This window comes from Leptosomus discolor, chromosome 2, assembly GCF_034619465.1.
Source record: "Leptosomus discolor isolate bLepDis1 chromosome 2, bLepDis1.hap2, whole genome shotgun sequence".
Lineage (NCBI taxonomy): Eukaryota > Metazoa > Chordata > Aves > Leptosomiformes > Leptosomidae > Leptosomus > Leptosomus discolor.
The window spans coordinates 62,153,017-62,168,030 of NC_141392.1; the positions used below are offsets into that span (position 1 = coordinate 62,153,017).

General features: G+C 43.8%; 1 protein-coding gene across 1 annotated transcript in view; it reads left to right on the forward strand.

The window, feature by feature from the left end:
* The first annotated feature begins 12,805 nt into the window (after positions 1-12,805).
* Positions 12,806-15,014, forward strand: part of TXLNB (taxilin beta) — a 29,267-nt gene continuing 27,058 nt past the window's right edge. The window contains exon 1 of the mRNA XM_009959552.2: positions 12,806-13,208. Coding sequence (XP_009957854.2) covers positions 12,806-13,208 — 403 coding nt within the window. The remainder of the gene's footprint in view (positions 13,209-15,014) is intronic.

Genomic DNA, 15,014 nt, shown 5'->3' on the forward strand with positions numbered 1-15,014 from the left:
GCTGGTTTGGGAGTCTCCAAATTACATACCGCACTAAGGCTATTGAGAAGTACTGCCATCTGACCCTTCCTCTCTTTTAGTGTGCCATTAGAGGAAACACACTTTTTAGATAAGTAGTAGTAGTAGTAGTAGTAGTAGTAGTAGTAGTAGTAGTAGAGCTTTGGAGACACACCTGGAGATACCTAAGAATAAATATTATGCATATACCTGTCGGTATACTCCTATTCACAATTACTATGACTTGCATAGGCTTTTTATGTACACAAAAGGAAGATTTATTGTATTCTAACAAATTGGTGACATTGGTGCCACCTCTCGTATTTGTCTTTCAGCTTAGTAAAATATGAAAGTCACTCTCACCTGATCTTTATTCATCCTTTCATCTCTTGGGTTTTATTTTCTTTACTCATTTGGTCCCCAAAACATTGTTATGTTTAATAAGGTGATTCTACATAGACAGCTGGAAAACCCTCATAAAAAATCCAGTTAATGCTGTTTCACAGTTTTGATCTGTTAATGCCAATATACCTTTTGCATCCTTTTGCATTTTCCTTGTATTCTCTTTCCACACGTCTTAAAATAGGTCATTGGTGTTTACATCAGCAGCAGTTTTAGACATCACACCATAGTGCTGCCAGCTCTACAGCTCAGCACGTGGTTCCGTCTGAACTAACAGTTCATCAGCCACCCTGTCATTATCCTATAAAATAAGATTCTCATTAGGACTCATTTCACCATCGCTGTCTCTGTTATTTTCCCTCTTCTTTCTACAGGTCTTCATCTTTCACCACAAATGTCCCCCTCATTTCAAAGTGTTTGTTTAAGTGTTACCTCAATCTGTGTCATTCCCTTTGTGTCAGTCCCTATTCTTCTGTCCTGGAGTATTAGACAGGTTACTCATAACCTCAGTGTTACTCAGCCCCCCGTCCCCCCCTCCGCTTACTTATGATTGTCAGCAGAATTTGGACCTTGTCCTTTCCAGAGAAAGATGTCTGGCTCCAATTATGAGATGCTTTACCGCCCATGTAGAGCCTGTACAGCTGAGAGAGCTAGCCTTCAGTTTCTAATTTGCTTTATTCTCTGTGCTGCTCACCAGCAGGTGCTGCTTGGGAAATCAATGGCAGTTCCACACACAGAGCAGCTGCAGGACTGAGCCTTTAATAAGTCTTTTCCATTTCTGACTTTCACAAGTCAGTTCCAGCAATAAAAAACTCCAAAACGTTCTATATTGATAATGAAACTAATGCAAGTGAACATTACTAGCAAATGGAAGGGGATAGAAAAGGAAGGGAAAGACAAAAAGCTACCTCATGCAAAGCAAGTCAGTTTACTGGAATAGATAATTTCTTCTCTGCAGCTCATCAACGGTACCTGACCAAGGTACCATTGGCATTTAAAAGACTTCCAAATTATGCCTGATATGTGATTTACAGCATGATCACATCTGAATTGGGACCAGAGATTTCCCCTGGCAGGTTTACAAAATGTCCAGGGTTGGTGGTTGAGGTGGCCCAATTCTGTTCCCACAATCTGTTGATAGAAGGTAATTTCTAGCTAGAGGAGCATCATTTTAAAATTAAATTAGACTGAAAATAGACTGTTTCAGGATTCAGTACCTTTTTGAAGTTTCATGCTAGATTTTATGTCAGCTTATAATGATGTAAATCATCCATAACTTCACTGCTGTATATATTCACAGAATAACTGGAAACAGCTAATGCTGCTCTTTTCCTTCCCAATAAATTACCTGTATATATTGGAGAAGAGTTGTTTCCAAACTGCAGAGGTGCATTCAGGTGCGTCTGCATGCCTCATCTGAGAGATTCCTTTACCTTATGTGTGATTTTCCAAGTGAAGCTATTCTCCACTTTGCCAAATTCTTCAAATAGCACATAGCATAATATATTTATGGAGAGTCTATCTCTTGGGCAAGCTGAAGCAGTGGAAATTGCCTGGAGAAAATTGAAACCCTGATAATTGATTTTGCTTGCTCTTAAGGTTTCAAAAGACTTGAATCTTTCCAAGAATAAATCAAAAACTCTTCAGTAGCAAACCATGGGGAATTCCTCCAGGTTCTTAGAGTGGTTTCCTTGCTAAAATTCAGAAATTATATTCTTACTGATGTAGATTAAGATTTAAATTATTTGCTTAAAATAGTTAAGTCTGTTGCCTATTGGGATTTGCTGTGTCAGCTAATTTGGCTGCATTATTAACTGCCATTGGAAGCCAGGGTCTTTGAGCTGTAGCAGAAAAAAAACTGGCAAACCTTAGGTATAGGACAAACCCTTCAGGTCATAAAATCTTATTAGAAAGCAAATCATAACCTCTCAACCCTTTTGAGATGGATTTGGAGCTAGGAAATCTGTAGAAAATTGTGAAACACCTGCTTTTTGTATGCAAATAAATGCAAATATGTTGCTTTTCCCCCCTTCTTTATTTCATTGACACAGGACTAAGCAAGAGAGAAATAATTCCCAAGAGGTCACCAAGCAAAATGTTCGATTGGTCCAGATATTTACGACATTTCTGTAGAAATAAATTAAACCCAGTGGAGATCGGTCTTGACAGACTTTGCATTGGGACCTCACAGGACTCTCCCAACACTGGTTCGGCTGTAGTCGCCCCCAGCAGGGAAACGCTGCCAGACTCAGCAAGTGTCTGACTTCTAGGCCTCTGCTCACACATCACCATGCTTCTGTGTCTCAAGACATTTATGAGGGCTCTTTCTAAATTCTAATTATATGTTTTAAATTATAGGCATTTCTAAATTCTTCATACGTGCTATACTTTCATTATACATAGAATCATAGAACCCCAGAATGGTTTGGGTTGGAAAGGACCTCAAAGACCATCCAGTTCCAACCCCCCTGCCATGGGCAGGGACACCTCCCACCAGACCAGGTTGCTCAGTGCTCCATCCAACCTGGTCTTGAACACTGCCAGGGATGGAGCATCCACAGCTTCCTTAGGCAACCTGTTCCAGTGTCTCATCACCCTCAGGGTGAAGAACTTCTTCCTTGTATCTAGTGTAAACCTGCCCTCTCCCAGCTTCCAACCACCACCCCTTGTCCTATCACTGCAGGCCCTTGTAAAAAGTCCCTCCCCACCTTTCCTGTAGGCCCCCTTCAGGTACCGGAAGGCCGCTATAAGGTCTCCCCGGAGCCTTCTCTTCTCCAGGCTGAACAAGCCTAAGTCTCTTAGCTTGTGCTCGTAGGAAAGGTGTTCCAACCCTCTGACCATCTTGGTAGCCCTCCTCTGGACTCACCCCAACAGCTCCATGTCTTTCTTATGTTGGGGGCTCCAGAGCTGAACACAGCATTCCAGGTGGGGTCTCACGAGGGCAGAGTAGAGGTGCAGCGTCACCTCCCTCGACCTGCTGGCCACACTGCTTTTGATGCAGCCCAGGATATGGTTGGCTTTCTGGGCTGCAAGTGCACTGTTGTCTCGTGTTCATCCTATCACCCACCAGCACGCCCTGCTTGTTACTGTGTATTGTTATAAGTATATATTATAATATGATATGTATAGTATATTATGTAATGGCATAGGTGTATTATTGTACATATTTAAACAGAATGGATCAATTTTATTTCCAATATAATTATCTGAAATAGTGGTATTACAGGAATTGGTTCTGCCCATAATTTAGAAGACTTGTATCTTTCCAAAAATAACCCAAAAACTGTTCAGCAGGAAAACTGTGAAGAACTTCTCCAGGTTCTTAGTGGGGCATCTGCACTAGAATCCAAAAATGATGCTCTCACTGATACAGATCTGGCATTGAAGTGACAGACCATGGCAGCCCACTGCAGTCTGCATCCCTGTGTGTGATGGGACTGGGAATGGCCATCTCCAGATTTTTTTGTGCTGCTGGCAAGCAGGGTCTCATGGAGCAGAGCAGCTACAATTTGCAGAGGGGTGCAGACAGCTCTTTTCTGGCCAGCGCAGAAGTCAGGTGACTCTCCCCAGCCTCTTCACCTTCTGTCAAGAGATTGGTCTGCAGGCCAAATCAGTCTGTGGCTTCCAGGGAGCATTACAGCTTCTGCAGAAATTCAGCTTTCAATTAGGTGGAAGAAGAATTAAGGCTTACTGTTGCTTGTGGTGAAAAAGAAACCCTTAAAAGTTTTTAAAGTGGTTTTAACCAAACCAGTATTGCCTTCAGACAGAGTCTGCAATTTTTAAAGCCCTTGAGCATTTGAGAGACAGACTCTAAACTTGAACCTTAGGTCTTTCGCCTAAACCTTCCCACAGCACACAAAAAGAATACACAAAACCCCCAAAAGTAACTGTTTCAATGCCAATGACGTGAGCCCTGGAGGGAGGGAGGAGAGTATCAGTGGGTGAAAGGTGAATGTTGCAGTTGAGGAAAATGGCCTGTGGAAAGAAAGGAAAAAAAAATCAGAAAAAGATGGGAAGAGGACTCAAAAGCTTCAATAGCATTGACTTAATGATGAACTTGTTCTTCCATTTGGTAAGGCTGAATGCATTGAATATCATATAGAGCAAATGATAAATATAGGCAGAAATGTACTCATTAATTGTTTGGTTTTTTGTTTGTTTTTCCCCAGAAAGACTACGTCTTCAGTAGATTTATGCTGTTGATGATTATGTTTAATCCAGAAATAGCTAATTTCTGTGTAACAGTACGAATGGCCTCAGTGGAAATGCCACTGTGCAACAAAGAGAGTGTAGGGTTATGGATATGGAATCCAGCTCACAACTGAACACAACTGAAAAATAAATTCAGCCTTGTTACAGCAATTTCTCAAGGAGTGGTCTAGCTTTAATACGAGAAAGGTACATTTCTCCTCTTTCTCATGGATTATAGAAAGCTTTTCTTTCTCTTTCCCTAAATAGGGACATGAAATGCCTAAAGCATTGCAAAAGCAGAAACCTCAGAAGCAGTACAGGTTTCACAGAGAGCACTTTCAGTCAGCTTTCTCCTCAGCTCGCCAGATGCAACCATCCTAGCATGCAGAGTCTGAATGCCAGCCAGTTGGTCATCCTCAGCATGTAAATTGCCTGCATGGCAGTTTCAACACACTCTTCTAAATTTCTCAGTCTGAGTTTCCCTTTCCATTCTTAAGGTGATATTGTTTAAATTCACAGGCCAAAATCCAGCAGATCCCTTTTAATCTTCTGGAGCTACACACATATACTGCCACATACTCAGGAGCAGATTTTATCTGCTCTTTTGTGTCCCCTGACTGTACCAGAGACTGTTTTCTTTACTTGCATATTTAGGAACATTTCAGAACATGTAGCTTTGGATTTAATGTAGCTAATTTTTATAGTGATGACCCCAGCTAGTTTCCTGTTATCAGTACATTCTCATGTGTCTCAAGGACATGACTATGTTCCCACCGCCTAGTGAATCCTTACGTGTCATTTGAGCTGCACTAAGGGTCTGTGCGCAATGTTATCAGGCTGTTGCAAAAAAGAACTAACACATAATAGCTTTAACCCCAGTGAAAGAGGGCAAAGCTGAAGTGAACGTGTCTTGCCTTGTGTTTGCCAAGGAGTGAGGGTATGCTGGAGTAACTTTCTGCAACTCAGCTGTTGCTTAGCTCCTTGGTAGCTCAGTTGTACATTTTGATCTCAGAAACCCTGGAGCTCATTTTATTTCAAAAGAAAAATTAACAGGGGATTGGAATAGGAGGATTCTTCAGTCAAAACAGAAGGAGCACAAGCAGCCCACACAAGCACTCTTATCTTCACTGGTATTCTGCTGGCTCACTCTGCCCTGTCACAAACAACCCCAGGGCTTTATCTTCTCTCAAAACAGTCCAGCCGGTTTCCAACCCCCTCCACAAGATTCACAGAAGGCCCCACCTCGCAATCTCCCTTTCACTATCCTTAAATCTGTGACTTTCTTAGGAGCTCTACTGAGCCACCACCAGCGTCTGAAGAAGATTTGAAGAACTGATTTTTCCTTAAGCCATGATGCCCACACATCCCCAGAAAATATGAGCTGCCTTTTCCAAGTAGATAAATAAGACAAATGAGAAACTACCCAAGTATGTTCTTTCTGCCCCACAGACACCATCTTCACAAATATAGCAGGACCTTTAGTCCTCTCCAGTAAAAGCGTGGGATGCTGCTAACATACAGACTATTTCTGAGCCAGTATTTCTTGATACTGAGCTGCCCAGTGCTGTTTTCTCTTCTATCTCTTGTAAATCAGGTGCAAAACATTTCTCCTTTAGTGTCATGCAACAACAGGTCCATTTGAGGGTCTACTCCAAAACATTGACCATACATACGTTTTTCCTCCTCATGTTGTTCTGAGCCTTATGATTTTTCACTGGAGCCAAAGTCCCATTTATTTTCTCATGGCACTGTCTGCCATTTCCAGTACCAGCTTGTTGCTTCTCAGTTGTTTGCATATTTGTGCATTAAACTGACCTATATCTCTCTCTAGGGAGTGGGCAGCAGATGGTCCTGAGGCCATCTGGCATCTCAAGATGCTGCCTTAGTATCTTGTGGGTCACAGAAGTGGGAGATGCTGGCCGCTGGATAAACAGTGTGCAGCTGAGCTCCGTGGGGAGCGCTCTGCTTGTTTGTGTAAACAACTTTGGGCCAATGTGAACTGGCATGGTAACTTGCAGAAAGTAGGTCAGACAGCTTACCTTGACAGCAAAGAGAACATTTGTATGGGAGTTACTGGGATCAGCACCCACGGAAGAAGCTGGTCTGTTCACTGAAGGGGCACCGTGGTGGCTGGGGCTGGAGCACTTGAGGAGAGTCCCATGAGGAGATCTTGGGGGAAGTGGGATGTTCAACCTGGAGAAGAGACAGCTTTGGGGACCCCTAACTGCAGCCGCACAGTACCTATGAGGAGATGATCAAGAAGACAGAGCCAGGCTCTTCATAGTGGTGTAAGGTGGGAGGACAAGAGGCAATGGGCACAAGCTGAAACAAGGGAAGTTCAGGCTACATATAAGGAGAAACTTTTTCACCACGAGGACAGTCAGGCGGGAGAACAGGCTTCCCAGGGAGGTCATGCTGTCTCCATCCTTAGAGGTTTTTAAGACTAATGTAAAGCTCTGAGAGACTTGGTCTGAGATCACAGCTGAGCTTTGAGCAAAAGGTTGAGCTAAAGACCTCCCGTGGTCCCTTCCAGCCAGTGAGTCTATGATTAAGAATCAGTGTGGTTTTTAACAAATCCTGTCCAAATCCCGGGTCGTAAAGGGCAGTCACAGCTGTGAGCTCACATTATGGAAAGCCTTCCCCGTCTTTCTGGTGCAGACAGAATAATTAGACCAAGTTTGACCAATCCATAGTCAATACAGGCAAATTTCACAGAGCACAACATGTCCCAGTCATTGAAGGATTAAGACTTAATTTCCAAGGGTAGCAGCTGTATATGAATCCTTCCTTTATTTTCCCTTTCTGAGGGCCCGAGCCTCTAATCTCTCATGCTATCCCTGTCAGAGCATGGAATAGCCAGCATAGCTGGCTTACACTGCCAGCTAGCAGGCAGCCTCCCTGCTCGCCTATCAGAGCCAGTCCCCTGCAAAGCACGCATTCAGCCTCTGCAGTGTTTGCTCCTGCTGTGTCATTCTGTCCTTCCCCCCTCGCTTGGTCTTCCCGTCCCTCTTCCCTCGGTGGCAGGATTACAGTACCAGTGTCCTGTTGCTGGCGTGCCCTTGTCTGAGCTTTCTGCCTGACTTTTTTTCTCCGCTCAGCTCTTCTCTTTGCTCTGGTAAGTCTGATGAACAGCTTCCTTGCTGTCACTGCTTGGTGGCATGGTGCAAGGGCTTTAGTCTAAGTACTTCCCTTTGGGACCATCAGCCCACGTTTTCTAGGAATAGCCTGAAAAGCCTGAGCACTGTGTGATGTGTGAGAAAAACAGGCGAGTATCTAAGGCTGTTGGTGAAAGTAAGAAATGCTTCTCTAAAGAGTAGTCAAAAAAATTTAAGCTGACTTTGGTAGAGCTTGCCTTTAAGTAAGACTAGGGGTCGTGGCTGGTTTGCTACAACGATAACTGATTAAGACTCAGGTGCCGCATGAGACTTCAGAAAGTCTCTGACTCTGGTTCTTTCCATGCTTGTATGGAAACCTGCCACAAAGCCTCCAAAATTCTGGTGGTTTGTGCTAGAAAATTGTGTGTAAATCGTAAAGCTATTGAAATGTAGCATGTAGTTGATAAAGCTGATTTTTATCACTGCTTTCAGAAGTAATACACAGGACAGTGTTTAGACTACCACAAGGCACTTGTGTTTTTCTGGAGAGTGATTGGAGCTACAGTAGTGTGGACCATTCCAGAGTTTAATATGTGCTGCTTTGAGGTGTTACTGTAGTTCAATCTGCTCTTACGTTGAGGTAAAAATTCAGATTTTATCAGCATATGCTGGTTGGTGTAAGTACAAGTAACACTTTACTTTAGAGAATTGTGTGTGTGTATGTGCATTTTGAGCATAAAGCACTAAATACCATTACCCATTTTAGAAGTGCTTAAAATAACTCCTGGCTGCAGAGCAGGTGCCATGTGTCCTTCTGCTGGATACATGGGGAGGCAAGAGCTAAATATAGACCAGTTTGTAAACCTTCCAGAAGTTCAAGCTGCAAGAAGGGAAGGAGGAAGCAATTCCCTTGAGAAGGAAGGGGAAGTGCTCTGTTTAAAAAAGACAAACAAAACTCTGTGACAGTATGCAAGCCAGTCTGCCAGAGAAGCTGAGAAAAGGATGTTTGGTTTGTGCTTTGTTCGTGCCAGGACGGTGTCTCAGCAGCCGGGTCCTCTCCAGCGGCGCGAGAGGCGACTGACGCGGCGCCCGGCACAGGGACAGTTTGCCCAGCAGCAGAAGGACGGCTATTGCAGCTCTGCTAAATCGGGCACTGGCTCTTGCCAACTGACCTTTTGCTTTGGAGGTACTGGCGGATTTCAAAGCACAGCAAAGGCATGTCGTGCCGTAAATGTGAAATGTTAAGCGATGTGGTCAGAGATGAACAAACTCGGCGCGTTACCAGACCGAGCTTAGCAGCACGCCTTTTGCTGTTGCTTCTGAATGCAGCTCTGGCTATGCTGTGTGCTCAGCCTGGTTTTGTGCCTTTGGGGCCAGCCGCAGACTGCTGCTGCCCCAAGCACCAGCTTTCTTGTGCGATGGCAAGCACAGCCACGAGTCCTCCTGCAGAAAGGCATCAGCCCAGGACTGGTGTCTGTCAGGTCCCACCTGAGACTGGGGTTATCCCAAGTTTTTAACAGAGGAAGGAGGAGAATGGAGAAAAGCCTCTCCCCCAGTGGGGAGGCAATAGCACACTCTGGCTCTTGGCAGTGTTTCTCACTGGAGGAGAGAAAGACCAGAGTGACGATCTGTAGGTAGCAACCACAAGTGTCTGGGATCAAGCTTCTGTTCAAAATACCAGGGCCATGAAAGATAATTGGTCTTAGGGCTGTGGAACAGGTCCAGGATTTGAGAGCACAGGAGGAGTAAACAAGGTGTAATGATCAGACACAGTCAGATAGCTGGTCAGTCCTCCCCCACACCATAAAACAGGATAAGGCCATGTTGGAAATTCAGATACCTGGAGGTAACAGTAGTGGTAGTAGGAGTCACAAAAGTCAAGAAGTGGATAGTCTAAAATTGGGCAAGTCTGAAATTCCTTGAGAAACCAAGGAATTCCTCTTCTGGGCTCAGTCACCTAATTTTTAGGCATTACTGTGTCTAAGATAGCATATAATGTAAACAGTTTGGGTCTTGTTGAGATCGGCACTGAAAGTCTTTTACAGCCTGATAAGGAAGAATTCCTGATATACTTGAAGGTTAAACAGGCTGGAGCACAAGGAGGACCAGGGCCAACTGCAGTAAACTCTCCCAGCATCAAAGGTTGTCAAGTGGGTTGCTCTCAGCAGATAGAGATGCCCTGTCTCCCTAAATATAAACTTCGTGACGCAAAACAGAGTACAGAATTCTTAACAGGCGTTGTGTTTGTGCTTGAAAGTAGTTATCAGACCTCTGGCTTAGCCTGAAGAAGAATGGAATAAAACATTAAAATATTTATTTGTGTGTGTATATACAATCCCTGGTACGACCCGGCAGGTGGGCACCCTTGGGTTAAAGGTTCAGTGCTGGGTATTTCTGTGGTTCCTGCCTGCTCACTGTTCCAGGATTTTGGCCTGAACCTCAGCAGATGTGAATTGCCGTGGTTTCAGAGACTGATTATAACTAATCCCTTTCTAGCCAGGAATGTATGTTAGGGAAGATTTCCTGCAAGGCCAGCTTTTAAACATCTTGTGTCCTTGATTCTAAACATCCAGTTTCTCTTTCATTCTCCCGTGTTTTTCCCTTATTACTGAGAAACACCGTGCATAAATCAATCACTGCTGTTAATTTAAAGCCTAGTGTGTTTGCAGGCATGCTTCACGATTCACATAGGAGGAAACGTTTAGCTGGATGGTGCTGCTCTGTGAGCGATGCAGTTGGGAGTTGGGAGGCAGCCAAGGGTGAGAGTTGGGGTGCAGTGAGAACGGCGTGGACTTGTGCCTTCTTACAAAGAGGGGGAGATAGTCAGAAGAGAAATTCATATTTGGAAATGGAGCATTTAGTGATCCTATTCTCCTTCTGTGATGAACATATTACAAAAATAGCTCGTTTAAATTGGGTATATACTTTGTAAGACTTTTGTTCTGTCTAGACAAGAGCTAGTGATCCTGGGTTTTCTAGCTAATTGATCGCCAGTTGCCAATTAGATCAAATTAATGAATATAATTGTAAACACTAGTCTGAACATGTCAGAGATAAATAAGTATTTTGTGGAGCTTCTAGCTTAGCATTTACAATAATATTACTGACCTTGAATTAATTGGCAGTCAATTAACTCTAGTTAAAAGAAGATCACAAACTGTAGTCTAACATTCATGCTATCTGGAATTATTTAGCTAAATTGCACATGTAGGGTCTAATCTTTCAATGTAAATTAAACTCAAGATGACATCAAATCAGACGGATATAATTTTACAATCACTTTGCTGTGATATAATGACCATGCCACAAACAGGAAGGAAAGAATGGGATGCGTCTGTCTGACAGGGTCTGTGAGACCAGGACCAGCTGCCTTCCCAAGCCATTCCTGCTGGCGAGTTGTACCTGTGGGAGGACTGCAGGGGCATGGATTTATAGCTGACAGTTTTCAAGCACATCCTGAGCCCCACTCAAAGCTTTCAATTATTTGCTTGAGAGATGATAAACCATAATATTTGACTATCTTATCTGTAAGCCCAGTCAAATAGCTAGACAAGCAAATCTTGAAAAACATTGCCTTAGCGATGGCCATCACTGCACTTCCAAACATCACTTTGATTTGCGAGAGTTCAGTAACAAACACCAAGTCATGTATTACAGTAAATTACATCTCCCTTATCATATACTGCCTTTGGCCAAGTTAGTTTATGATTTTGAAAGCTGTAGAAATTTAGACACCATAGAAGATATACATTATGGCCAACTGAACATGGAACAAAATGCTTCCCAGTTAGCTCCATGTTTTCAAAGCAAGTTGTCTTTTAAAAAATAAGAAAGCAACCACCTCAGATGCTGGAACAAAACCAAGAAAGCAATCTTCTTCCTCTCTTTGTTCTTCACTGGCACTATCATAAATAATATCATTAAAGGGAAGGACAAAAATCAGGCTGTAAAAAAGAGAAAGAAAGGACTCATGGCTATAATGAGTACAAAGTCTGTACTCAAGCAGAAGTGGGGGCTAGTTGCAGGGCAAGACCCAGCTGTGCATTTCACACCTTGTGAGGGCAATGCAGTGGTGACAGCAGCTCTGCCAGCACTCTGAGAAGGAAGCATCCTTCTCTACAGTGAGTTTTCCAGCTGTGTGCAGTCATAGATGCTGTTTCTGCTGGCCCACACCTTGCAGGAGCTGGGAGCAGGTGCCCAGGATGCTCTCGGTGACACCCTTATCGCCAGGTCCTGGGTAAGCTGGAGCAGCCTCCAGAGGAACACAGACACATCAGGGGCTCTGTATTTGCCTGTCTGACTGCAGCCACTCAAAAAACATGGGAAAACAAAAGCTTTCGTTTGCAAATTGGGAACAAATTAGCTGAAGTTCACCCCAGAAAACACGATGGACTATCAATCCATGTTATGCCTGGTCGGTTTTACTTTGCTGTGATTTATTCCGTATTTTGTACTTTGTCAAACAAGCTGTCAGCAGCACGCAGCAAGTACAAGAGAAGAGTGGTTTATAGCTGTTTATCTTATTCTTTGCTGTTATTGTGACACATCCAAGCCAGACGTCTTGTAGATCAAGTACAGCACTGGGCTCTCCAAGAGCACAGAGCAATTTTTTGGTGTACCGGTTCCATTTAAAATATTCCTTTTTTGTGGTTATTGACTTAAGATGTGCCAACAGGGGAGAAATAAGAAATGAAACCGATGTAGTTCAGAAGTGAAGCTGCCTGTATCAGTAGCCAGCGTTGCAGGTAAACAGATCAAGAAAAGTAAATGTGTCGCAAATAGTATGTTCGGGGAGGGAAGTGGTATAAATGACTTGGGTGTCGTTTCGTGTGTTATCGCTGGGAATGGGAATAAGATATTTTGATTTTTAAGTATTAGGTTTGGACAGGCTTTTCCTCTTGGAAAGTATATAATTTGCTTTTCTCCCTGCAGGCAAATTGCCTTTGTTGTTTGTGTAAGTGCGACGTATTTAGCAAGCCAGAGCCAACTATGAGTTGCCATCCCAAATTCCACACAAAATCACTCACATTCTAGCCAAGCTTTGGGAACAATTAGGAGACTAATTTTGTGTGCTTTTAAATTAACCCTCCATTTGTTTGCTGTCAGGTACTGCACCAAGTATGGAGAATGACCAGTCTCCCACCTCAGCCGGACAGGACATTGAGGGGCAGAGTGGGGACAGACCTGCCCCCAGCTCACAGCCCCCGGCTCCAGCCCCCGCAGAGCAGCCGAGTGCCCAGCTAGAAACAGCCGTGTGCGACATCTCGGAGGAGCTGAGCCGGCAGCTGGAGGACATTATTAAAACCTATGGGTCTGCCGTGAGCCTGATGGAGAAGGAAGGCACCGCTACGGGAACCGACAGGCCTGAGAAGGGAGATCCAGGCAGCGTGGAGGATGTGGAGTATGAAGATGCTAATGAGGAGAGTGAGAAAGAGAAGCTGGCTCCTGGGGATGCTTCCAGAGCAAAGGAGCCCAGCAGCAGCAAGGAGCAAAAGCTGGAGAAGAAAATCCTGAAAGGACTAGGCAAGTACTTATGTACTTACACAGCCATTCTTTGAACAGAAGTAAAACTTCCCTGGTCCTTGCTCTTTCCCATGTTAAGCCTCTGCTGTGGATGATACGGGCCTCTAGTTGCCACCTAATATTACAATATAACTTTTCTCTAATTGATAATTATTTTCGGCAATTACCTGAGAGTTATATGTAGGCTGTATCAGATATTAGTCCTTCTAAAAGACAAGAGCTTAGGGTTGTATCACACAATTCTGATGTACTATTGGACCACCCAAACTAGTTAGCCAAGCTGTGAGTCTGATGACACGCTGCAGAAAGTTGCTTCTTAGACAAAGTGAAAGCTGGCCTCACATTTGTGCCTCAGTAAGTTTTTTTTCCTCCTTCTTCCTCAGGTATGACCTCTCACCGGTCGTAATGATGCTAATGGTGCTACTATGTGGTGTGGGAATCTGCAGAACAAATTCACTGTCATGCCCAGGTTATTTTTCATCTAGCAGACCTCCGAACTCATCACAGACTATATGAAATAAGCCAATACACTTATTCTCTCTAAGCACAGTGCTTAGAGTGTACCTCAGTCACGGCAGGGCTCAGCCGAGCTAGACAGAAGTCTTAGGGAGTTTTTGCAAACTATGTCCTTTCTGCTGGGTAGCCACTAGGGAGCAATGTAGTTACATCCCAATCTAGCAAACATGTAGTTTGTTTCCCTTCCTACATTTGACTCCCGCCGATCTTCAAGCCTTCTCCTTTGCGTTAGAACCCAAATCCAACCGCAGGCTAAGCCTGTAGAAAAATCACTGCAGGACGTTGTTACAGACAATGGATTAAGCATAGGACAGAGCAGGGATGGTTTTCCCCGAATTCCTTGAATGTCCAGGAGAAAGAAAGTTCCTCAGTTTCTATTGCCTTGGCTTTGGTGCAGTTATTGGTACCTCTCCAAGATCAGTGAAAACAATACCAAAGCACAGTTCTCCATTTGCACTTGCAACTCTTTGAACTCCAGGATTTGCTTTTAGCTCTCTTAAACTTATTTATATTGGTGCTGTAGAGAAAACTTAGTGTGAAATAGTGGATTTTTTCCACAGGCAGTACTTCTGGACTGCACTAGACTTGAAGTAGAAAAAGTCCAGCCTAAAGCAGAAAGCAAATTTGTTCTCACAATCTTGGGAAAGAGGAGCATTTGGAAAAGCACAGCCAAGCCCCTGGCACTACAGCCATCCTTATCTCCAGGGACATTTTGTATTTGATGAACAAGCAGTGTTCAAGCTCCAGCTCATACTCGGGGCTCAAATGAATACCAAGAGGTACCAGAAGATGGGCAATACATAAATGGCTACACAGTGATTTAGCTATGCACACCCAGATAGTTATTAAACTGTCTCTGGTATCCATACTCTCTTCACCAAGTCAGGGAACTGATTTACACCACTATCATGTAGTCCAGACCTGGGTGGCAGTACCTGCTGCTCTCTGATTGTTTCCATCCACACCATGGCCTTCATACCTAACTTAATCTTCCTTGTGTCTTGCACAGGTTGAGCAGCACAGGAGCTAAATACACCAGCTTTGATCAGTTTTCACCTGCAAAGAGATCCGGTTTCTGAGCTTTCAGGGTCCAGGCCCTTTCCATCCTATTTCAGTCAAATGTGCCAGTCATGTCACAAAAACATTAAATGAAAATCAGATTATACAGAACAAAAGCATTTCACAGCCACTGCTTTTGCTAGAAGACAGCACATTACTGAGGTCTGAAATGGAGGAAAATTCAAGCATGTTTGCTCTTACAGAGAGAAGAAAAACCTGAGAATTCATAAC